This window comes from Pterocles gutturalis, unplaced genomic scaffold, assembly GCF_000699245.1.
Source record: "Pterocles gutturalis isolate BGI_N339 unplaced genomic scaffold, ASM69924v1 scaffold11402, whole genome shotgun sequence".
NCBI lineage: Eukaryota > Metazoa > Chordata > Aves > Pterocliformes > Pteroclidae > Pterocles > Pterocles gutturalis.
In genome coordinates, this window is record NW_010112982.1 from 15,421 (window position 1) to 41,084 (window position 25,664).

General features: G+C 35.1%; 1 protein-coding gene across 1 annotated transcript in view; it reads left to right on the plus strand.

Moving 5' to 3' along the window:
- Positions 1 to 18,905: 18,905 nt before the first annotated feature.
- PACRG (PARK2 co-regulated) overlaps positions 18,906 to 25,664 on the plus strand; it is a 103,783-nt gene continuing 97,024 nt past the window's right edge. Inside the window, exon 1 of the mRNA XM_010074282.1 lies at positions 18,906 to 19,071. Coding sequence (XP_010072584.1) covers positions 18,963 to 19,071 — 109 coding nt within the window. The 5' untranslated portion in view covers positions 18,906 to 18,962. The remainder of the gene's footprint in view (positions 19,072 to 25,664) is intronic.

Consider the following 25,664-nt stretch of genomic DNA (forward strand, 5'->3'; position numbering starts at 1 on the left):
CTCTACCATTTGCCTTACCTTCTTATGTGCACTGTTGGAAAAAACAAGGAATGTACATAAACATCAATACACTTACAGGCTTTTATTGTCTCCACAGTGTAATGGTCTTCTTTTGTATAGTCTGGAATGTACCATAATTATTACTCAAAAGTCATAATCCTCTTGGATTTACAGAGAGATTTTGTCCGATGTCCTATGCCTTATTCTCTTTATATGAGTAGAGAAGAAAAAAAATAATATTTTGCATGTTCAGGTAAATCTGAAAGCTACAAAAATAAGTTAAAATTAAACTTTCACATACCACCTACTTCAGTAATTTCAGCCTTCACAGCCTGAATTTGTATTGAGGCGATGTGTTCAGGAAGCTGTCAGTGCAAATATGTTTACAAAGCAGATGTAAACGCAGATAGTAGTAGTATGTCACATGAAAGAACAGAGAAGTGAAAGCTTAGTCCAAGATAATTTCCTAATGCTGCTTTCAAAATCTAATGTTTAAATGTGGAAATGTGAGATCAGAATTCAGTCAGAAAGGTTTGAAGTTCTGAATTGTATATTTAAATAATCTTTAATATATTTCCATGATGTTTGTTATAGTAAAAACACCTAGATGCAGGTGACAGAAGTAGATTGTCTGTCTATGATATTTTTCATGTTGTAAACTTAACCTGTTGTGATGATCTGAAAAGGAGTAGTTAACTGATCAGACACATGTGATTCCTTTGATTTATACTGTTAGAAAGCAGTTTTCATGACATGCTGGTTTGGTTCAGCTCTCACAAAAGCTTGTAAGAGATAAGGAGGTTGTCAGAAAGCTATTATTGGATGCTCAGGGACTGCTTTTGAAGTTACTCTGAGCTGACAACTAATGAGAAGCTTTTTTTGAAAACTTACCCTTCCGTATAGATAGAAGTTATAGTTATTTTTTGTTTTGTTTGCAAACTAATGGATTGAGTATGGCTTTGTTTGCTGTCTGTCTACAGTAAAAAATCTACCCTGCCACCAAACAGATAGTTTGTTAATTCCCTTTTTGTGTTTTGTGTCTTTTTGTGGTGAATATCTTCTTACTGTGTGTTAAACAGCAATATTTTGGCATATTGAAGATGACAAGAAGTCTGAATTAAAAACTGAAGTGTTAGTGTGATTGCAGTGAATACGTTTGGCATGGCAGCAAGAAATATTTTTTTCCCCAAATGGTAAATACATTTTGTAAGATAAGCATACTCTTGTACATGAGGAGCTTATAAGGTTATGAAGAGATTAGTTATAAGTGTTGCTCTTGACAGAGGTTACTTGGGTTGCATTTGACCAAAGTTACATGAAGAAGGGGCAGTTGGTTTTGCCTCCAGATGTACTTTTTTAGTAATTCTTGACTTTTTTTTTTATTATTTTTTTTTTTACATCCTAGACATGGTAGTTAAGAGGCTTTTAATATCCACAATAAAATGATAAGCTAATCCTGTTGTGAGCTGAAGGCACTGTGATATGGAAAGAGCTATTTCTAAAGACTTTGAATTGTAATTTTGAGAATGTGTAGGCAATAAAGAAGTCAAGGAAATTATAAGTGAAGGAAACACGGAATAATACAAGTAGCTTCATTTTCAATGTTCTCTATCTTCGGAAGGGTTAGTTGTTCAAGAATTTTCTCTTCTCCTCCAAATGAGTAAATGTCTTTATTAATGCAGTATCAACCATACAGAGTTTAATTAAAAAACAGGCCTTAAACTTTGTACCTGAAACTTAGACCTGTCTAAATTGTTCTAAAAGACTAGTTCTGACAGAGCCAGCCCTAGTCAGGCAGTTTTGCCACAAACAGAGGAAGATGGAACGTGAGCTCTTATTGTTCTGATCTCACAAAGAGTGTGAGAGCTTTCAAAATGAAATTTATTAAACATCATATCCATTTTGAGTGAAATATCCTGGACTGAACCATGATGGAGCTAGTGCTTATGTAAAATTCTCTCCTTTGTACCATGACATTGGTACATCAGGGTATTTCATCAGTTTGCTAATACGTTACAATAATCCATTATTTCAAAATTAGTGTTGCTAATGAGCATTTGGAATAAGCTGAGGACTTAGGTTCTGACCCATCATCAAGGATTTCCATAGGCTTCACTGGTCGCTGAACCAAACTATCATGAATATGTCGGTACAATCTTAGGTTATTTCTGAACTGGGAAATAGGTGCTTGCCACAGTATAGCCTGGGACACTGAGGGACCTGGCTTTACAGGGAATGCTTTCCAGCCTTCCTGTTTAGGTGCCTTTCCCTCTGAAGGAGAATGGAAGTTGAGTGAGGAAATGGTACATGTCCTCCTTCTTTCTCCCTAACACAAAGGCTGGAAGTAGCTAGGAATTACCCGGTGCTGAGGAGCTGGAATCTGTTGTTGTTTCAACAACAAATGCAGTTTAAACCACACCTTGGTCACAGCCTCAGTGTGGTTACTGGACAGGCCTTAGAACTTAAGTTTGGCTGGTGATTAGAAATTGAACGATTCGGTATTACTGTCACAAGCCTGAAATTTCTCTGTTGTAGTTCTATTTGAGGGTATACTTCACTGGCAGACAATCTACATAGTAATGAGAGGAACTACAGTGCTTACAAGTTGGAAATTAAGAGAAGTTCAAATGTAGAGTATACACTGCATAAGAAATCCTTATTCAATGAAAAGTATCCTTACAGGAAACTGCTGAGGCTAAGAAATTATTCATATCAAGAATCAGAACTTTAATTGTTGCTTAAGTAAAATTTTGAAAATTTGAAAGATACACACATCCTGCTTACAAGCTTAATTTACTGGTGTTGGAGAGAAATATCCTTTTAACAGGCATTTCTAGCTCATTCTTCTGAAGTATCAGTATTAGCCAGTATGAGACATGAGCTAGTTTGCTGCTCTGACTCAGAATGACAGATTTACATTTTTCTTTTTTAAACTGTTAGCTAGTATCACTTTCTTTTTTTCCATCTTTTCCACTGTCTCCTTCCTCCTCATAGTGCTCATGTGCACAAGTTGTAGTCTTTGGGGTTACAGGATGTGCCAAACTCCCTATCCATTCTGCCCCTATCTGAAATGTAGACATGGCCTCTGGTTTTATAAAGTAAATTCATTCTCTGAAATGATATGTCAATACTTATCATCCTTTGACTGCCAGACAAGTTCACTTTACTTGTGATGATGAACTAGGAACATCAATTGAATTTCCACAGATGACTACTATAGCTTGAACTAGTGACTCAGTTATACAAAAACAAGCTTCTGTCTCCAGTTCCCATAGAGAATCGCCCTAACATCATGTTCTCTAATTCTCCGTTGAAATTCCAGACCTTGCATATGATATGAGATAATTTTCTATTATTAAAATTGAATAGAATGTTTTTTTTACACTGGAAACTGTACCTATCTAAATATTAAAAATCTTATTTTGGTGTCTTTAAGTATTCTCAAGAAGACATCTTGTGTTATAATGCTAATGCCATGGGAGGTAAAAACAGAAACATCAATCTTAACAGAGTATGAAGTCTGAAATTTGATTATGATCACTTAAATCTCAATATGTTTAATTATTTTTAGTGTTCTTTATTCTGTGAGAATATCCATCTTGAATACTTGTCTGGTATGATTAGATGAAGTTGTTATAAGGTTTAATTGATCTTACTGAACTTCATATTATAGGAACAAAGCTGTAAGTGCTGTAGCAGCCACTGAATGGTCTATCAAATATAATTTGGATTATACAAATAATGAAAACATTTGTTACTCTTCTTAAAAAATTATGAAGATTATTTAGAGTAATTGCTCACTTAAAACTTCGTGGATTCCTGCAGAAATTTGGATAATTGTGTGGCTCTTGAGGTAATTTTAGGCATAACTGATACTTAAATGATGGTATGGGAAATAATTAAAAGTAATATTGTCGTAGGTTTTCTATACTGTTCCAGCAGTGTCTGTTCAACTTGTTTTCAAGTTTACTTTCCACAGCCCATTTGACACCTATTAATATAAATCTTTATCAGATTCTGTTTTTCTTCTTATTTATTATTCCACTTTTGGGATTTATGTTACATTTCATATAAATATATGTTTGTATTAGCCTTTATAGCACATTTCAATCCCTACTGACCTTACAAGCAGCCTGGAAGCTTATTGCAGTAGGGTGACAAGTAAGACTTCATTGACACATAAAACATACTACCAAAGAAGAAAATCTGTGAAAAAATTGTAGTGACAAGCTTTTATTTTTAGCTTGTTACATAGTGAAATTAATTTTCTGTCCCAATGCTGAGAGAATACAGACACTGCTAATGTACCCGTTTGCAAAAATGCCTCATCTTAGGCCAAAGGAAGATTTAAAAAAATCTGTCACTGACACACCCACTTACTTCACTGCATCTTCCAGATAGGAAATTAAGTTACTGAAGTAACTTTACAACAGTGTAAAAATTTATATAGCTATGCAAAGATTTTAGTCACTTTTGAATAAAATATACCAATATTGAAAATATTTGTGTAATGGTTAAAGAATCTATCACAATATGCATTTTTCTGCATTACATAGCACTATAGCTAAGCAGATAGTGGGATAACTTGTGTGATTAAAGCCCAAGTATAGTGCTAGTGCCTTGGGGGTCGGTCCATGGTAACCTGTCTGCTTTTTTATTCTTTTTTTTTTTCCTCTAAAATGAGTGCAGAATTCCTAGTAAGATTGCTAAGGCTACGCTATACTTCATGGCAAACACACCACATTATATTGATTGCTAAGGAAGCAGGTCTGTGGAAGAAAGAGCACAAGGAATTTCTTCATTGCCTGGTCGTTGTCTACTGAGGCTTCTTAAAAGCTGAGACTACTATTGTATTAGTGAAATCTATTTATACTTTAGCAGTGACTGATCAAGCTCTACTGTGCAAAAAGACTGTGTAATATATTAGCTTAGCTGATCAGTGTATCTACAAATTCAGTCAACTCAAATTGATTAGTGATAGTGTATTTAGTCTCCTATGTATTGCCTTTGAACTCTTTTCCCAAAGAACAATTTTTAACACATTTCTTCCCAGTCTTACTCTACTGCAACTTATCCACACTATAGTTTGATTAGGAGATAATAATAAAACTAGCAGCTGTGAAGCTCTGCACTTGATGTTAGCAGTGACTGAATTCAGAACAACTCTATCAGCAAATTCTCTTCTTCAGAACAACTCTATCAACAAATTCTCTTGCATTTTCATCTATTATTGAGAAATTTAGCTTTCACATTAATTTCCTGTATCAAAACCTATATAGGATATCTGAATATTCAAATAAAACTGCTAAATTCTTAGCTATCTTTGATTGTTTACTTCCATCCTGAGACTGTTTTTATCTATCCATTAGGATCCATACCTTAGCAGTGAGCTTTTCTACTGGTTTCAGTGAGCTCCTGCCTTGCCAGTCGGGAGTCTTTACCGTCTTCATTAACTTTATTTGGAAGATGACTTTAAAAAAAAGGACATCCTTCATTTACTTTGCAAGGATTTGCAGAATTTATATTGTTAGGATTTAATGACTTCAGGATGTTTGTATTTGAGAAATATTAATTAAATGGAAAATGACCAGATCTTAGTTGTCAGTCTTTTCAAAGTTACTTTCTTTTCCCTTTAGATACTGTGTAGGAAAGATTGCCTTAATAGGGCTACCAAACTCTACAATCCTATTAACAAACAAAAATACGTAGGACCTGAGAACTGAGGACATAACTATAAATTGGACATAAAACCAGAAGTCCACGTAAATCAACTGTTAGTATTGCCATGACAAACTAATCTGGTATAGGTCTACGCACAAAACAATGTAAACCAAACCAAAGACAGTCGCTTATTTTACCTACATTAACTTTCTTTCTCCCCCTATTATATAGGTTTATTTCATATGGCAGGGGAAACAAGTAGGTGTTTTTTTAAGTTTGTAATCTTAAACAGTTAGTTTAGTTTGTAAGCTAAAACCATTTGACATTGGTTTTAGCCTATTTCTTTTTTATATCCAACTTCCTGATGTTATTTATTTACCTATGCTCCTAAACTGAATGGATATAGCTGTGGCCAACAAAGTGTTTGAAAAGAAAACAAATAATGTGTATAAGCATTGAATTATCTGCTTGGTATGAGTGTAGTCAGTTATCATAACATTAACATTGTATCCAATATCTGAAGAAAAGTTCTGGTTGGGCTGGCATGGGATTTTGCAGAGGAATCCAAATGACTATAGCTAGATAAATTATCACAGGTAAATGAACCTACCAGAAAGAAGCAAATTAACAATTTCCATATTTAAGTTTCTGCTGAATTTGTTGGCAACATATGATCTCAAAGAAGTAAGCAAAAGTTATATGGATGTGTTGACTGAAAGTCATCTGAAGGCTTCTTTCCAACTGTGAAATGCCATTTGCAGTGACACCATCAATGTAACAGTTGTGTTTGATGACTCATTTCACAGACAACCATGTCAGATGCCACAAGCGACTGTAATCTCCTCCTAAAGCAGGGTTTATTGTTAAGTTATTGAGAGCAATATTGTCTGATCAACTCAACTTGCTTAATAGTCTTGAGTGATAGATCTGCATCAAACATTTCACTCATATGTTTTGGTGTACTTAATATAATAATGTAAAGTTATCCAAGCAGACTTCTATTGATTTATTTTTTGCAAATGTATTTGTGTTTTTCACCTCCGTTTATGTAAGTAATGCTAGCCTCCACATTTGTCCTAGAAAACTAACAGGGTCATAGTATGGCCTTGAGCACTGACACAGCACTGTTAAGTACGCAGATAGCACAGTCCGTGGTATGATTTTGTCCAGGGCTTATTTGCCTGGATAATGCTCATCCATCATTCAGAGTAAGCAACTACTGAGACTATTCACAGTATACAATTTAAAGGCAACCACCCTCTTTTGTGCATCAAAGCCTTTAGCTGTACAAAATTTATCTCTTCCACACTACTGCACGTTGAGCTCAGAGAATGACTCCTGCCTTGTTTTGATTTTAGGTATAGATATAGTACATGCAAAAATCTATTAGTCACACTGTAGATTATCAGTTCTGAAAAGTATGTGCTAGTCTTCAGTTTTGATTTATTTGGAATAACATTGCTTTTCATAAGGGGAGGATTTTAACTTTACTATGGTAGCTCAATCTGTTCGAAAATGTGACCTTGAAATTTACAGTAGTGTCCTGGCTGTCTTGTTTCATAGTTCAGTCTTTGAAACAGAGGACAACACCTTCACAGTGTTTGGCAGCAGCCAGCAGATGGTGCAGTGTTCCCTTCCATTTCTGAGGCTCTGTCAATGTCTGGAGTTGGTTCCTTTAGGATTTGATTCACCTGTCTGCAGTTTCCCTTTAGGGATCTTTCAGCGTTGCTAGCACATTGTCTCAGGTATTTCGTTACACTAGACCATGACTGAAAAGTGTGAAATAACTTCAGAGCCATCTTGGACTCTTGGAAGCCACGGGACTGGTGGTTGACCTCTTCTTCTTATATAGTTCTCTGATCCAAAATTGGTCTTGCACCTTGTTCCTTCTCAGACATGCATACAGGCAGTGAGAATGTTTTGGTTTTCCTCAGAAGTTAGTGAAGATTCACAAATTGTGGCCCTGTTTTTTCCAACTTGTTTCAGGAAGATCTGATTGCAGATCTTCTTTCTTGGTAAGATGCAAGAGTTCCTGGCCTAGATATACAGCATTCGTGGTAACCGTCCCAATGCATTTTAGTATCTTTCTGGATTCTGGATGGTTATCTGGAAGGGTTCAGACATTGCTCTTTCTTGGGGAGGAACGTCATTTTTATGATGTTTGAACCAAACAAGCCTGTTGGGCCGGTGGAACAGATTTCCAAATGGATGTACCACTAAATCACTTTAGAAGTTGGGGGATGACTTTCAAGAGTTGTCAGTCAAAAGATAATCAGTTATGTAAATACTTCATCAACATATGCCACAGACCCCTTACAGCTTCTTGGCACCCTCTGAAAATCCCTTGGTTTTAAACTTCAGTAAGTTTTTAACTGAAGTTTCCCCTTTAAGAGATCCTGTTACTCAGTACAGAGCTTAATCTGGTTCCTGTGGCTCTGAAGAAGCCACAAGGTAGGTCAGACACTTTTTGTGTATGCTTGACTTCATCTTGCTGGAAGTGTGTTTTATCTAGTGTCTGTAATTTATTCCAGGAGAGTAAAGAATTCAGATGTTAAAGAGGCTTACATATCTTAAAATATTCCAGTAACTGGAGTAACCTATCCACCCTTGTGAAAAACAAGTGTCATTTGTACATTTCACCTTATATCCTAAATAGTATTAAATATTACTGTGATGCCTTTGTACATGAAACACCATTATTATACATATACTGAGCAAAATGTCCTGGGTACAAACTAAACATTTCTTGAATTCGGTTGAAATTTGTTGTGTTACCTGGTTATATTAGCTCTAGAAGTCCTGAGTAATTAGGTCACCTTTACACTTATTTGTTCTTTAATTAAGCTTAATCAGTATGAAAATAAATTTCAGTTAGGAGCCTTATGCTAGGGCTTCTATAAAGTGGAAGAATGTCCAGTAGTTTGTGCATCTTGCTTGCATTTGTGACTTGATTTTTAAAATGAAATAGTTGAAGTTTGGCAAGAGATTGACTAGATGTCAGTGTTTTGATTTTTCAGCTGATTTGGTTGTGTTGATTTCCTTTTAGAAGTAAGTTCAGCAAATGTGCTGACAGTAATGCTTTGCCATATTTTATGTAACACATTTTGCTGTGACAAATTATTCCTTCATCTGAAGCCATACCATAAATCATTTAGATTTTACTGTATGCATTTAAAATATTGTAGATCTCAGCTTCTGTGTGTCCATTGGATTAATCGTGGAAGGGGTATAACTAAAAGTAGTAAACTTAAATTCATCCAAAATGAGATGAAGTTGCCCACCAACCCTCTATGAGGAGTAGTACTCTCTGTGACAGTGCAGATAATTCTGTTCAGCTAGCAGAAACTTCTGTTCAGCTCAGTCAAGAACTCCTAAGTAGGCCAGTGTGGCACATGGCAGCACCCGTGTGGCATTAGTAGAACCAGAATGAGTCACCAGAAGATGACCTGACCTTCTGCGGCAAATACCTTCCTCCTGGAATGTTCCTCTCAGAGAGGAGAACATACAAGGTGGGATGCGTTCCCCAGACAGAGCAAGCAGAGAGCAGGTCTCATAAGAGGAACTCCAGACCTAGAGACGGAGAACTGTTCTAACTGTCCTCCCAAACAGGCCTCATTTTTTTATATGAACTTAATGAACTCCTCTGAAGCTCTTAGAGAAGACTGTGTTACTACAGTCTATAAAAATCTTTATCATCTTTCCAGGGCTGGCACTTTAAATCTTCTTACAAAATGTTATTTCTTATGATTTAGAATGTTTTATGGTTTACAGAAGATTCAAGATGGTAGTAGAAAAGAGCGTCACAAAAATTAAATTTGAAAAAGTGTTCATTTTTTTTCATGGCTTTAAAAATTTTTGTTCAAGAAAGCACCCATATTAGAAAGTAATCTTTCTTAATACTGCCTATGGTGTTGACCTTTGCCTAAAGCTGGGCTTTTTTACAGATCAGACCAGACTGTTAACTGCAAGTCTTTGAAATAAGAACCGTGTTTCCTATATGTTTGCATAGTTATCAACATGATTTCACCTTAATATTAATCAATGCAATTACCAGAAGCTGTAACATTAAAAGTTGCAAAAGTAATTTATAACTTTACTTTTTTATCTTGCATTGTATATTTACCTCATTGGTAAATCATTTCATTTTGTGAATCAATTTCAGTTCTTTGCAATACTCCATAATTTCTATCATTCTGAGTAATACTTTAAATTTATTGTGGCCTGTGATAATATACTAAGCAGCATCATGCCTGCTAATCCCCAGGGCACTCCACCATTAGCCTTTTTGCTTCTTCTACTGTAACCAGCTTTTAATTCATGAAAGGACTTCATTTTGCCTCCTGTGGCTACTAACTTAATAATGTCCTGAAATGTACTCTATTGAAAGCTCTTTGAAATCCTAATTCAATATCTACAGAGCCAGATATCCTTTATCTATTATTTTGTTGACTCTTGAAACTGTGCCTTAGATTGCTTTCAACAAGCTGAATCTGCAGAGTACAGTCGCCGCATTTCTGCTCTGTATCTAGCAAGCCTGTTTCATAAGAGCAAGACACATCTGAAACCTTTAATTTAGTGTTGTAAACCAGCCTCTCCATTCTTGCTAAATTTTTGAGACAACCAGTTGAGTCACTGGGCTCTTGTGCATGTGGGATTCTGATTATACTTCTCAGAAGTATAGATACTTTTCAAAAAGTTCTGAAAAATAGGTTGTTCTCATTAAGAGAATTATCCAAACGCTGTGTGAAATCAGTAAGATTAACTGTATAATAACAAATAAATTAATAGACTGGGGACTATGTCTTCCTTCCTATTTTGTACAGCTTTCCTTGCTTAATAATAATGTTATACACAAATATACAGTTACATCTCTGGAAATTAATAAAATGTGAAGAAAGAATGTTTCCAGTGTTGGTGGTATAGGAATAAAATGTAAAAACATGCAGATTGGAACAGGTGTATGATAGGTATGATATTTTTTTCGCTGACAATGCTCAGAAATCCCCCATGGCAACACATTTTTGGAATTTTTTGAGCAAGAGTATTACATGTCTATTCCTGTAGGGAACCATCAGTGACCCCTTTACTTTTCTCAGAACAAAGAAGTAAGGGGAAAAGCTTAAAAAAAGAAATAGCTCAATCACCTTTGTATACAGAAACACATTTGCTGCATGTTTGCTTTTGCTGCAAAATGCAACTGTTCCCTGTTTGGATCAACTTTGAAATTCCATAACATCTCCAAAGCAAGATATTGATGCAAACTTACCATAAATCATTTGAAGAAATATCTCTTCTTCTTTTCTGTTGAGGAGATTGAACACAGCACCACTATTTTATTCCATTTATTATGGCCATTCTGCCTGCTTCCCTGCCTAGAGATAAATGTCAAGAGTCAGAAGGTGACAGGAAGAGTCTCGTAGAATGCTCTTAATGTTGAAAAATCACTGTTCTAATTTACCTTTGAGCCATTTGAGTGTATCATTTTTATTATATTTTTTTTAAAATATTGTGTGTGAAAATGCAAATGGTAATGTTTAATGACATGTTTTATAAGATTCCACGATTTCTAAAGCCAGAAAACTGCCCATTTTCACTAACTGTACATCTGAAACTTATGAAAAAATTGGATGGATGGACAATTCTAGTTGTCCATTATGTTGTAGAAGGTCTTTCTGGTATTTTATGAGATGGTTTAGTTATTCAGACAGTTTTTAACTTTTCCCACAGACACATTTTTTGATGTGCCTTTGTCCCAATGTTCCTGTTTATCTCTAATTTTTCTATTTTGTGTTATTTTTATTAAAACCAGTGAATTTCAAGTTAATTTGACAGCTTTGCATGAATAATTGACAAAGAGAAAGGAAATGAATGGCAAAAATTACTAAAACAATTACTTGGCCACTAACTTTCTGAATGGGATAGAATCAGTTGACGCTATCTCCTGATTTACCTTCACAATTAATTATTGAATAATAACATGAGAGTGGTGGGTTTCATCTTACTAAAATGCTAACAAACATTCTTTGAGCAAAAGATTAATATTTTTTTCCAAAAAGTCAATTTTAAGTTGGTTCTGTACTGAAATACTGCATTGTATGTGTTTTGTTGGCATGGACAAACCAATCCACTCTGCTGATACAGTTGAAAGTGAACTCCATATTGCACAAAGTAAATAAATAGAGATCCATATGGCTTCCCCAAAAAGACAGCCACCTCCTTATTGTCCTTCTCCTTGAAACTCTGCTTTGGAGAGGTGGGGTTTAATCTCTGCCTAGCTTCTTCCCCTTGCCTGTTGCTGGGACAATATTATCCTCTTTGCTTTTCTTTTGAGAGAATAGGTATCCACTGGAGTTTAATTGTCTGCAAAATTAAAAGTTTATTCTTCACAACGGTAGTCCTTTGTGCATTCTGTAGTGAAGGAACAGAGTTTGTCCTCTGCTTCTTGCTGGTGCCTAAGTGCAGCTGTGGAGGATTTCTCAGATGTTGCATCTGACGGTGGAACTTAATCTACCACAAGGCTACAGACTCCTGTAATTAATTCCCATTCACCTCTCAAAGTAGGTGTATATGATACATATAATATTGCATGGCTATTATAAGTGCACATTACCTTTCCACATCCTGTAATGCTCATATTAGGCAATTGCAAGTAAGAGAGATTAGCAAACTGTAGAGAAATAATGCCTCTCTTTCTATCTTAATCTAAAGTTTCACATTGTGCTTGTGGAGCTCTTACTACAATTAATAAATCATGAAAGGAAGAAAAAATTAAACAATTGGGTGTGTCTAACAAGATATCAGCAAGTCTTTGAGCAGCAAGAAGAATGTAACTTAGATAAGCATACATTCTGAACTAGTGGAGATACTTTTGTCTGCCACTGAGGTTATCGTGTGGTCCATTATTTGCATCACACAAACAATTCTTGAGTACATTCCACATTTGTCAGAGTCATATTTACAGAGCACTTTTCTCAGGGTGCATTCATCTTCTGTTTATAATGCTTCTCAGCAATTAAAAGAAATGAATCCTTTAAGCGTAGTCTCCAGCAATTTCCCGTATTAGAAGAATGGTATATTTTACATTCTTTCTTAAAAATCAGTTGACTCAAGTAATCTTATGTGGTCAGAATCCAAATAAAGAAGAACAAGTTAAAAAACAATTTCCTTTACTTTTTTTCAGTTCAGGGTATTCCTGTAGATCAGTTTGTCCCTGTTATTTCCAATGAAGGTTAATAGGAATAAAATCTGGATATTTTATATTAGGGCAAATTGATGATAGTAACATTTGAGCTCTCATGACTACCTTGTGAAGTAGCAGTAATACTTTTCTATCTATACTAGAAATATCTCATACATTTGAAATAATATTTGCCCTTTTCCTATCTGCATCATAATGGTGGCTCATAATGATTAATTAGTCTGCTCAACTCTTTTTTCCCATCTTACTATAGGATACTGATAAACTTCTATACTGTAGCAGAAATCCCTGCTATTAGTCTGTCACTTTAACATTGCATGTCATACTATAAAGTTGATATCTCACAATCCAGGGGGGGTTTGTCATCCTGTTTTTACCTCTGTGATACGCTGACCCTCCTTTATGTTGGCAAGACCTGCCTGATCTGTATTATCAGCGAAGTGTATGTTTATAAAATCTAAACCCAGGCAGTACAATTAAAAAGATTTATGAAAATGCAAGGATAGAAGCCCCTCCCCCCGGTAATGTCCTAGATTATCTTCTGGATGGCACAGTGCACAGACTGATAATGATTCACACATGTGGCTGTGAATTAATTTCTTGAATAAAAATTATTTCTTAGGGTGCTTTTATAGGAAGCGATCTCAGGTTTTTTACCCTCTCTCTAGCTGGGAAGGAGTTTGCACAAATTTCTATCTTCCTTCTCCTTGCCCCCATTTCTCACCCAATTGCTGATCCGTTTAGTTACTTAGAGAATCATATGACCTTCTTGACTATTAATTTTTCTCACCTCAGTAACCGTCGTAAGATTAGATTGTCACCTTCAGGTGTGGCAACTGAAAAGAAAATGTTTTGGTTACCATATGCAGGACTAGCGCCATTGCTAGTGGCAATTGTTCTCTAAATAATATCTGTGGAGTATGTCTACTGTAATGATATAAATTTGAGTATTTGATTTTCAATATCATTACAGAGGTCTTGATCATATCCAGATCTAGCCATTGTTGCTTACAGTAGGTTATTAATAGACTGGTTTTGCCATATTGCCAAATAATTTTGATCAAACTATTTCTGTTTCAGTCATGCTTCTCATTCTTACATATCAAGCATGAGCCAAAAGTAAGTGGATGAATTTTATTATTAGTGTTTTACCATAATTTGAAAAGAATCCACATGGATTAGGCAGCAGTGTCAGCTGAGAAAAAGCAGTGGAAAAATGAGGGAGAGAGGCAAATGAGGCAATTAGTCTGCAGGAATAAAGAGTTGTATTGCTTCATTTTAGAGCTATATGTAGAAGGAACCTCATTGTGCATATAGGAATAATAGCTACAAAATAATTATTGACCATATGCCCCTAAAATGAGAAAGAGAAAAGAGTTTGAATGATATCCACTTTAAGGGGCATGTCATAGTTGGGAACCTTTTCATATCATAGTCCTCATCTGTGTTTTCAGACTTAAATGTTACTGTGTTCCAACTTCATTGAAAAGAGCAATAGGACATCAAGATGTAGAGAATACAACGGAAAATCAGATTATATCTTTCTATATAAAATATAATACAACAATATCACTCCCTAGCTTTTCTCAACTGTTTTTATTGATGACAGCATTACTCTGGTAACTAACATGGAGGTAATAGGGAATGCCATAAAATCAAAATTATTATCTATGTAACATTTCTGTATTTTGGGGTTTTTTTTGACATGAAGTGATATTTCAGAGCTGAATTCAGATAGCCAGTACAGTAACATTCAAAAACCATTTCTTATTATTGCTTCTTTTAATTTATCCATGGGAGGCAAATATTTTCTTTTGTTATTTAACTTCTTGTGGGAAGTTAAATATCTACAGAATATGTTAAAAAGGCTCTAAATTAAATTTGACTGAGTTAAAAGATTTCTGTTGGGGTGTTTATCTAGTTTCTCCTCTGCCATTATCTGTTTGAGTTTGATAATCTTCTGCTTGGTTTAAGAGAAGTATTTTATAATTTCATTGCAGAATGCAAAATATAGGTACAACTTCCCTTTTTTTTTTTTTTTTTTTTTGATAGAACACAAGTAATAATTTGGACTAAAACTCTTTCAATAGACAATCTTTGTAGTACAAGCCTATACAGTATATAGTGAAAGGTGAAATACAGCAGACTAAAAAGAGAATAATTTATTGCTGGAAAACTTGTAGGGACTAAATGCAACAGCAGAATTGAGTTCTGAACTGTAAGTACCACAAGCAAAGTTACCATATTAAAAACTCCATCTAATCAGGTGTAGGAAATACTAGTATTACTTGCTCCATAGTGAAGATTAAAACTAACATCCCATTATGAATCAAGAGACAGATATACTAAAAGCAAGAAAACAAAAACTGTGAAATGCACAGGCTTAATCTTGGCTATGGGCAGAGGATATTTGAATCAAAAAAGAAACCTTGAAAGACAGTTGAAAGAAATCTTCGAAGAAAAATCAGAAAGGAAGTTCAAAACTGAGACCATTCAAGAATGTTTCTGCTTTTCTCTTTCCATTAACGTAGAAAATAGAGATGAAATAGCTTGTATAGCATGGAAAACAAATCTTCAAAGGAACTATTATTTTACAAAAGAATCCTGACAAAATCTTTACAATCCTTACAAAAACTCCAGTTTGTCTATATCAAACCAACAATTCCAGAGTTTCTTTTACTATAGCTAATTATAATGCCTTAGATAAAGACGTTACATGAGTACATGAACAGTTAGATATAATGTTTCTAGGAGATCAAATCCAATTTTTGGATAATTGTATCAAAGATGTAGTGTAATGTAATCTGTCGTGTGAAATGAGATGGAAAATTGTTTGTGTATCTTTAACACTGCCTTCTAAAACTAAGGTTCGTGCTGTAGATTACCAGATTACTTTAAATATGATTATTTAAGAAAGACCAATATCATCCTTATTGTCAAACTTCTATACTTTAAGTTGTCTCAAATAGTTTGCTTTATTCATCTAACAGACAGATTGACCACAAAGTGTATTTTTACTATTCACAACCTAGACTCTTTATCTGGGATTTCATTATCTCAGCAGACTTGCCTCTCACTTTGAGTTGCTTCATAGGAACAGATTTTCTGCTGATCAAATTAACTGTGATACATCAATGTCCTCCTATCCTGTGCTATGAAAGTTGATAAAACAGCAATTATAAAATGTATATTGGGTCTTTTTCACCTAGGGAGCTTGTAGTATACATAAGTAGCATGGAAGTTTCATGAAACTTCTATTTTACTGATTATAAGACAGTTGGCTTTGTTGTGTGATCATATTTTATAGTAATATATCAATTTTTATTAGTTAGCTTATGTACTGAAAATTCAGGGGCTGGGTTCTCACAACTTACAAACCACTAGTACAGAAGTACACAATAATTATTGTGAGATTTCTTCTTAAAATCCATAGTTGCAGCATTATTGTCAGATGTGGACGAGTTTTGCCAAGAATTTGAGCTTTAATCAGCATTTTTTTTTGTGGGTGGATATGAAAAACAAAATAATTTTGTGGGCGTAAACAGAAAAATCACATTTTTCTCTGAACAGCTGTATAATAGGCACTTTTAAAAACTAAATAGTAAACACAGAAGGAAAGGCTGTCACACCATAGCATGTAAGGCAAAATATTTCTGGCTTCCATATTGTGGGAGTTATTATAGAGCACAAAATGCTAAGTAAATTTGGCTGTATGCTTGGACAGCTGACACTTCAAGAAATGAGTTAGAAATCAGACTTCTTTTCAGAGCCATGCCAGTGGTCAACCACTTATGGCTTTGGAGCTAATTGAGAAGTGAGGATACATGCAAATTCTTTATGATCTACAGCTTGTCATACCTATATTTTGTAGGGTTTTTTTTCCCTAATGAAGCTTTTGTGTCATGTGCAAAAATCAGATTTGTTTTTAAACCCAGAAATCATAGTCAGCTTAGTTAATAAGTCATTCCTATGTGTGTGTAATGTATAACTGGAAGACAGAATTAGTAGATAAAGGTAAAGGTCTTTTATTGACCAGTTATTATAACTGAAAAACATTGACAAGCTTTTGAACACATAGGCTTGCTTTATATCTGAAACAGAAAAAGCACATTTCAAGGGCAAAGAACAGCTGAGAAAAATTGCTCAGAGTATCAGAAATATCACATCTTTGAGAAGAAAGATAACTGGTAGATACAGTTAGAGGAGGTATTAGAGAAGAGTGGGAGAAAAGAAGTGAGAGAATCTACTATATGTGTTTTGAGCAAAATAGTTGCAAATACTGAGTCAGTATTCTAGCATGGATGTGTATCCATCGAGGATATTTCTTCATGGAAATGTAAGGAATGGATTCTAAAAAAAAGAAAAAAAGTCATCATCTGATAAAGGAGTTTTTCCTTGTGAAACACACCCCTCGCCCCAGATTTAAAAAAAAAAAAAAAAAATAAAGCCCAAACATTACTAGTTGTATCTCTCTTTTTCATGTCTAAAGCTTTCCTGAGTCACAAGTAGCTGTTGTAGGTTTTAGTTTTGATTTTCTGAAAGCAGAACATTCAATAACAAAAAATGCAATCTAATATTCTTATAGAACTACAAATTAAAAGTTAAAAAGAAAAATACTGAAGGATGTCTTATTGTCCTGTTGAGAGAGAACAGGAAAAAAATTGCTTCTTCATGGTCCTGATCTTTTGACAAAGATTTTTTGTCAATGATTTTTTGGCTGCCGGGCCATTTCTTACCTGATACAGGTTTCTTGCTTTAATGAACGATTTGGTCTCAGACTTAGGCTTGTCACCAGAAGTTTGTAGTTGCTATATTGCTGTCTTCTGTTCTCAGTGGCTTTGAGGGCAGACTTTTTTTACCATCTCACAAGTATAGTCCATAGCATGCTGCATGACCTCAAGAAATACAAAACCCATCAATTTAGGAGTTTAAATGTCTTCTGATACTAGTTTTCTAAAAATCTTTATACATGGTTCCTTGTTATATTTGAACATCCTCACAAATTGACCCTAAAGGCATTTTTCGTTGTGAAACTAAAAGCCAATGAGCAATGATTACAGAGAGCCATCGTATATGGTGTTGTGAAAACAGGAAATGTGGATTTCATTTGTTACTTCTTCTGCACAGTTCATTAAAGGGACTTGATTTAATTTACATAGGTGAAGAGCTATTGCGCAATTGTTCTTTTTAGTCTCCTAGAAGGGATTAACAATCAGTGCATGTGAGACTATGTGTGTAATTGGCACTATGTCTGCCAGTAGCGGGATTCTCACAGCAAATGTAAAGGGCTTACTTTCAAGGATCTGTTTCAGTTAATTTTCATTTATCATGGATGGGTCAGTTTCAACATGATGGGTAGAAGAAGGAAAAGGGAAGAAGCTATGACAGAGTACAAAATTGCTCACCAAGTCTATTAATTTGGGAAGGTTAGCATACTTTGTATTTTAGGAGTGGAGGAAGGTTACCTGTTAGGTACCTACTTTCTCTACCTTTTTTCATGGTAGAGACCTATGGAATTTCTTTAGAAGTCTGCACCTGAAATTGATAGGAAATAAAATGAGGTCAGTATTCTGGAAAGTTGGGAATGCTGTACAAATACTGGTATTTTTGCTGTGCTGGATATTTTTTGGTTACAGGATTTGTTCTCTTACTTGTTCTTTTGAGTGTCCAAGTGAAGATGTAAAGATCAGATTTTTATGAAATAAACAGACTGTTATTCTTAAAATGGCTGGTTTGATTCTTGTGGGTAACTTGCAAAGTAAGGTGTATAAGCAAGAATATCAGAAGCTGGTACTGACTCATCAGAAAGTGAAAATACATGGGAGCATATTAATTTTCAATCTTTAAGTGTAATATTTCTAGATTTCAGTATCTGGCCATAAACCATATTTGAGACTTAATGATACTCTGCAGTGATACAAAATTAATTACTATTTACTAAACATACCTGTGTAGATCACATTAATTATCCGTTTGCCCGATCGCATTATATTAGTATTGAAATTTTGCATATATTTGTTTGTTTATTTTCTATTTTCAGATAGAGATTGAAAAGCTGGACTATCATTGGTATCTGCCTTTGTTTTTTGATGGGCTTTGTGAAATGACATTTCCATATGAGTTTTTTGCTCGTCAAGGAATCCATGACATGCTGGAACATGGTGGAAACAAGATTCTTCCTGTCATTCCTCAGCTCATTATCCCAATAAAAAGTAAGTGAACATGTGGGGAAAAAAATACCTAAAATTTCATTTATATAGCATAGATTTTTGACAAGTTGCTAATTAAACAATAAAACATAACAGGCTGTACATGGAGATGGTTGCAAACATTAATAAATTGTAAGATATAAGTCCAAAAGGCTTATGCCTTCAATAACCTGGTACATGCAGTAATCTGGAAGAATAAACTGTCTGGTTAGTGTTTTTCTTATTACAGTGTGGCTCTTGGTCTTTGGAAATGTGAGGTGACATTTTCTCTACCTGATTTTGAATATTTATTGTGTAAATCCATTACTGTATAAACTACTTAATCTAAACTGACAGGAGAAATCAACAAATGAAACTTATGGAATTATGTTTCTTTTTATTCTTTTGTTTATTCTACAGTCGTATTTATTCACTAGATAGCTTTTCTATCATCGTTCTCATTACTTTGCATATACATGTATCTATCTGAATTGGGACTTCTGCCTCATTAATGTTGCATGTAAAATTTTGGCATTTAAAAATATTAATTTTGAAGTATTTATATATTCAAACATAGTTTTTGGCAGAAAAATTATGTGAAAGGTAATACATTATTTTAGTACTAGTGTAATGCCACTAAAACCCCAAGTATAATGCTACTACAACTAAACCTTCTTTTCTTGAAACATCTAGTCTCTCAGATACATTGTTTTGTCCTTTCCTGTTTCTTTAGATCAGTACCTTGAGGAAATATTACTCTGAACTATCATCCTTCTTTAGTTAAGTATTTTGAGTCCTAAGTCTGCATGCTACACCTATACTAATAGATGCTCTGTTAAACTGAGCTTCTCTTTTATTGGTGACCAGTACTGGTATCATTGCTGTCCCTTGTCCTATTTTCCTGAGATGATTCAGCATCCATGCTAATACAGAACAATTGCATTTGTGATACAGAATGAATAGAGTCAAATACAGTTTTGGAAAAGGGGAAAGGCAATGTAGTTTGGAGCTTGGTAATACTGAAATAATAGTGTTGGAAGAGTCAGAATTGTGGTTTTTTTCATTCAATTTATTCTCCATTTAAAAAGATTAATTATAGATGTCATTATCTCAGTCTTACTGTAGATTTTGAAAATGTCAAAAGGGATATGTAATATTCAGAATGATTACTCTGTGAGTGACATTTGTGAAAGGTTATGAAAACAATGTTACAGGTTTTTCTCTCTAAAAGGGAAACACATAAAGAGGGGAATCATGTCATTTCTTTAAATCTGTATTTCCAAGACCACCTAAATATATTTATAGTAGTATCAATTTTTTTTGAAAGCTGAAGCTGAAATAATTTCTTCTGAAAATACAGCAAGTTTATGACAGCAGCTACTCAGTTAGGATTTAAAAGTCTTGCTGAGACCAGAATCTAGCTTAGAGATAATTACCTGGAAGCTTTAGCTGTTACACAGCTTTTAGAATTAGACTGCAAGGTAAGAACATTTATATGGGTTTGATATACAGTATTTTGAATCAAGTCATAATTATGATGCTGGAACACATTCAAGAATCTGCTAGCTGAATTTAGTTTTTGGTAGGCAGTCTGAAGAAGAAGCGAATAAAGCTCATGTCTTTACACTTACATTGTAACTTAGATGGAAGCATTGTTTTTACACAGTTGCAGTCAGCGGACCAGCACTTCGATTGAGTCCAAAAAGAACAATCTCCATCCTAAGGACCATTGAAATTTTCCTTTTTGAGGCTTTTTCCATGCTGTTAAAAATCCCTTGTGACACAGTAGGTCAAGGATGCCTTAAACTTTGTTGAAAATATTTCATTAAGGGAAACAGACTTTTTGTGAGTCTGATACAGAGAAATGCACAGAGCAGTCCTCCCTCAATGTCACCTACAGAGTCCATTTTAATGTTTAATAAATTTCTAAATTAAACTGATTTCTGTTTTCTTGTTCTCCCTTCTATTTGCCTGTAAAATGTGGGTTATTGTCTTGGACAACAGTGCAGTTAATTCCCATTTAATGTCAAATCAGTGTCACTGTTGCATTTACATAAGTAAAGCTGGACCTGTTGCTAGCAGTTGTTCTAAGCTCATTTATATTTATATTTCTCCTCATATATCTTCACCGCATTTAAGAGTATTTATCAGTCATTAAGTACTTCCTTATTTCACAGAATGCTGAAATATTTTTGTGGAATAAATATGGTTTTCTGGGCTGTAGTCTTTTTCTTTCTGTAAATCATGTAAGTTGATTTCTGTCATCTACAGAAAGTAAATTATACCTTCAATGGAATTGTTATATTCTGACTGACTGACTGTTGCTCTTGAGAACCAGTTCTGGTTAAGATCACAGACAAACATAACTCTAAACAAACTTGGTTTTATAGACTTAAAATGCTTTTAAAGAAAGCAGAGGATTAAAAAGAAGTAATCTTGATTCTTAAATACCAAAGCATTTCTGCCCTGTAGGCTCCATCAACCAGTGCAAGTGGTTGCAGTTAGAAGGTTTATGTTAAATTCTTCTACTCAAAACTGGTCATTTTAGGTAGTTTCAAATAGTATAGAAACTAGATTCTTTATTACTACTCTTTACTCCTGTCTATGAGAAGACACCGTGTTTCTCATTCAGTAAAGATAAATCTAATCCGTGTTTGGAAAACCAAATCTGCAGTTAACATCTCTCACTTCTGAAGTTGGAGTTAGAGCTATTCTCTCCTGATTTTATTAATTTATTAATCTTTAACACTTATCAGTACTGAATTTCATCTGCCATTTTATGACCCAGTCATTCTGTACTGCAAAGTCCTTCTGTAGTTCTTCAGAGGCAGCCCTTATCTTTGACATCTAGAATAACTTGGTATCATCAGAAAACTTTGTTACTCGTTAGTAAACATCTCTCCCAAATCACCTGTGAATCTACTGAAAAATGTGAAATTCACTACAGATTCCTGCAAGGCTCTACTAGTGACGCTCCTCTGTGGCCATTTATTGTTGCCCTCGTTTCCTATATCTAAACAATTATTTATTAATATGGAAACCATGGCAATGAAGCATTTCAAAAGCCTTCAGTGAGGGACTTTATCAAATACCTTTCAGAAGTCCTAGAAAACCATATTACCAGGCTTTTCTTGTCCACATTCTTCTTCTTCAAGGACCTACAATACATTTAAAACACTATATTAATTTCTGCAGTACAGATGCCAATATTACTGGTCTTTGGTTCCCTGAAGTATTTTTTTAAATGGTATCACATTTCATTGATAAGGAAGCTGTTTTCGTAGAGAAGGTGGGTACGCAGTGCAGTTTAGTAGCTTGAGGCAGCACAGGGGAAGCAATGTACGTCTAGGAATGGAAGGAAACCCTGTAAACTGGCATAGCCACTGAGAAGGTTTTTGGGACTCTATTCTCATCGTATTCTTTATAGAATCATAAAATCATAGAATGGTTAGGGTTGGGATACTAGTTAATTAAACAGGGCCCGCAAATGTTAGTAGAAATCAAGTTTTTAGGTGTTATCTAGTAGAACGCTACAATTACAAGCACAACTAAAGCTGAAAAAAAATGCCACCAGCTTTCTCTTCAGTATTCTGCTAGATCACGTTTCTTGCGAGTATGAATGATTCAGTTATGGATCTTAGCCTTTTTTGCACCTTAGGCTTTGGCTTTACAGGTCTTTGATGACAAAGTTGGCCTAAGGTTTTCATGCCTTGCCCTCTATTCCTCCTTCCCATCACCTCACTGCAACACATAACTCCTTCAGAAGGAGTGGAAGAAATATCTGTACATCTATATTGTAAATTGAACCGGGATCTTACCTGACTTTAAAAAAGTACAGAACATAAGGTTGTTATTCTGGGTTTTATTCACTCTTGATTGAAACATGGTGTTTTAAAACAGCCTTCATTACTGTTCTGTAAAATCAGCATAATACTTCTATTATATCATTTCAGATAGTTAAGTATTATGCTTTTTTCTGGACAAAATTCTCTATAAGAGAAGCACCTATCACTTTCATCAGCTGCATTTTGAGAAAGTATTATGCTTTTTTCTGGACAAAATATAAGAGAAGTATCTATCACTTTCATCAGCTGCATTTTGAGAACACTTCATGTTAGCAATTCTTTAAACTTGTCTCTATGAATTTAAGAAAAGAAGCCCTTGATCAACAAGATTAAGTAAATCACAACAGTAGAATCATCTTTCTCATGTGTGCTTGTTGCCTTGCAGGAGACCTGCTCTCCTCTTCTCCTGGAAAAGTGTGTACCCTCACACAAGCAAAATTGTCATGTTTATATACCATTAAAGGAGAAAATATCGGAACTACCAAACAAGAGACTCAGTTTATTGGGGTGGATTTTTTTCAAAGTTGCTGCTTAAGAGAATTGTACAATGCATAGCATGTAGACTAGATGACCAAAAAGGAAATCTAGACCATTTAGGGTGATAAGTCCTCTAAAAACCTTTAGGGAGTGGAAAGGTATCTAGCTGACAAGCAACGTGGTCATTCACTTTGCTGTTATTGTGAAGATCCTCATCTTACTGTCAAGAGGCGATAGCCTGGCATGCTTTCAAATTGGAATACTTTAGATATTATGCATGTTTCCTTCTTTAAGAATATGTGGCAGTACGGAGTTTTAAATGGTCTGTTTTATTCCTGTGTAAGGATTCTAGTACTTTCTTCCATTTCTGTTAACCTCCAGGTATCACTGACATTTTTCAAAATGTTGAAATGTACTTACTTCATATACTGCATTGAAATTTTCTTCCTTTGATTCATGTGGGAGAGTGGTCTGCAGTGATGGTAGTACACAGAAAATAATGACCAGATTTTGGAAAGATAAACATATGTTTGAAATTGACGTCTCCTTAGGGCAGGGCCTGTCTCTAATTAAATGTTTATACAGTGCCTAATATAATCAATCTAGGAGCTGGTTGACTGCTATGCATGCCACAGTCCATATATTTAATAATAATAACTACAGTTCTGCAGGCAATTTGATCTTACTTTTGATATTTACAAGTGTTTTCCTAACACACATTGCAGATTTCTGCAATTTGAAGGGCTTCAGGCTCAAATTCTGTAGTCTGTTTGATTCTACCATATCCACCACTTTAGCACTCAAAGTCTTGCTCCAAATTCTGTCTTTTGTTTTGTGTGTCAAATGGAGGATGGGATGCCCTTGTTTTGAGGGAGGCGGGACAAGTATCCAGCTGATTTGCTACCATGCAGATGAAACAAGTGCCAGTATTACTGTTTAAAGTTCCAGCAAGCACCCCTACAGCGCAACTCAGATGTAAGGAAACCTGCATGACAGGTTCTGTGATGACTTCTTCTTTGAAAACATTATTCTGGATTCAGTGTGTGTTCCGTTTACTGTACTCATTGGGACGTCTCCTCAGTCGTGGGGCATAATTTATGCTATTGACTTTATTAAGGAATTAATCTCTCCCGGGCAGTTGTGGCTTCCACTCAAACCTCAGTTGTCTTTGGACAAGACAGAACTCTGAAAACAGGAAACTGTGAAAGCCTTTGGGAGCCACCATCTGCAGAAAAAAGTTCTTCCTAAGGCTGGTTGGACAGCCCTTTCCATGATGCCCTCTGCATGCCTAAAAGTAAGGTCTCTCATCCCTTAGGCCAGGTTCTACAGTCAGGAAGAACTATGCCTGGAAGTGGGTATAATTTGGTTAAGGATTAAGAAGTTGTGATTTATGTCATTGATTAATTTTTATGATGTCCCTTAATTGATTAGTGTTTGTATGAATAATTAATTTTGTTCATTTTATTCATGTTTGTATGGATTCATTCCTACAAGTAAATACAAATATTCATTCATGTTTGGATGAATAACTCATAATTATGGTACTGAGAGTTACAGGTATTCATGATAATTCCCCTGTTAGTTTACGTGTATGGCAATTTAGGCATGAACAAACCTTTGTGTTCGAACCTCAGAGCTTCCTTTTCCAGTCACTCCTTTAAGAAAGTAAATAATGCCTGTTCCTCTGTAGAAGAATGTTTTCCTGCCTGAGGTGTGGACTGAATCTTTAAAATTGTATCTGGGGTCTCTCTTTGCTAAAACAGCCTTAAAACATCTACCCAGGAAAGCGTACGTTGGAACAGCCAGCCTATTTGCTGGAGCTTAGTGTGAGCGTGCTGCTTGGGTGGGCTCCACGTCCACAAACTTATGTGATCCAATATCAATATCAAATTGGGTGTGGTTTGATGACTGCAGCAGGGACTGGCAAATAAGTATGGAATTCAATCTGGATTGTTGTTTAACAACACTTCTTTAACTTGGAATCACCCTGTGATGCACTGCAGTGCCTTTATACTTTGGGCTCTCCAACTCTTTAAGGGTAGTTTTAGCGTGCCATTCATAATGCCAAGAAGCATGAAGGGAGGTTACTTACTAGCTGGTTTTCAAGAGTTGTCTCTACACAGTCACACAACCAATCTGCGTGCCCTTGCTTTGGAGCTCTAGCTGATTTTTAACACTCAGCAGGCATATGATAAGGAGAAGCGGGTGGGGCACCATGCATTTGCTTAAAGCCATGGAAAAACTGCCATGGCTTCTGTGTGAGGATACGACTTCATTCCCTATGAAACGGCATTC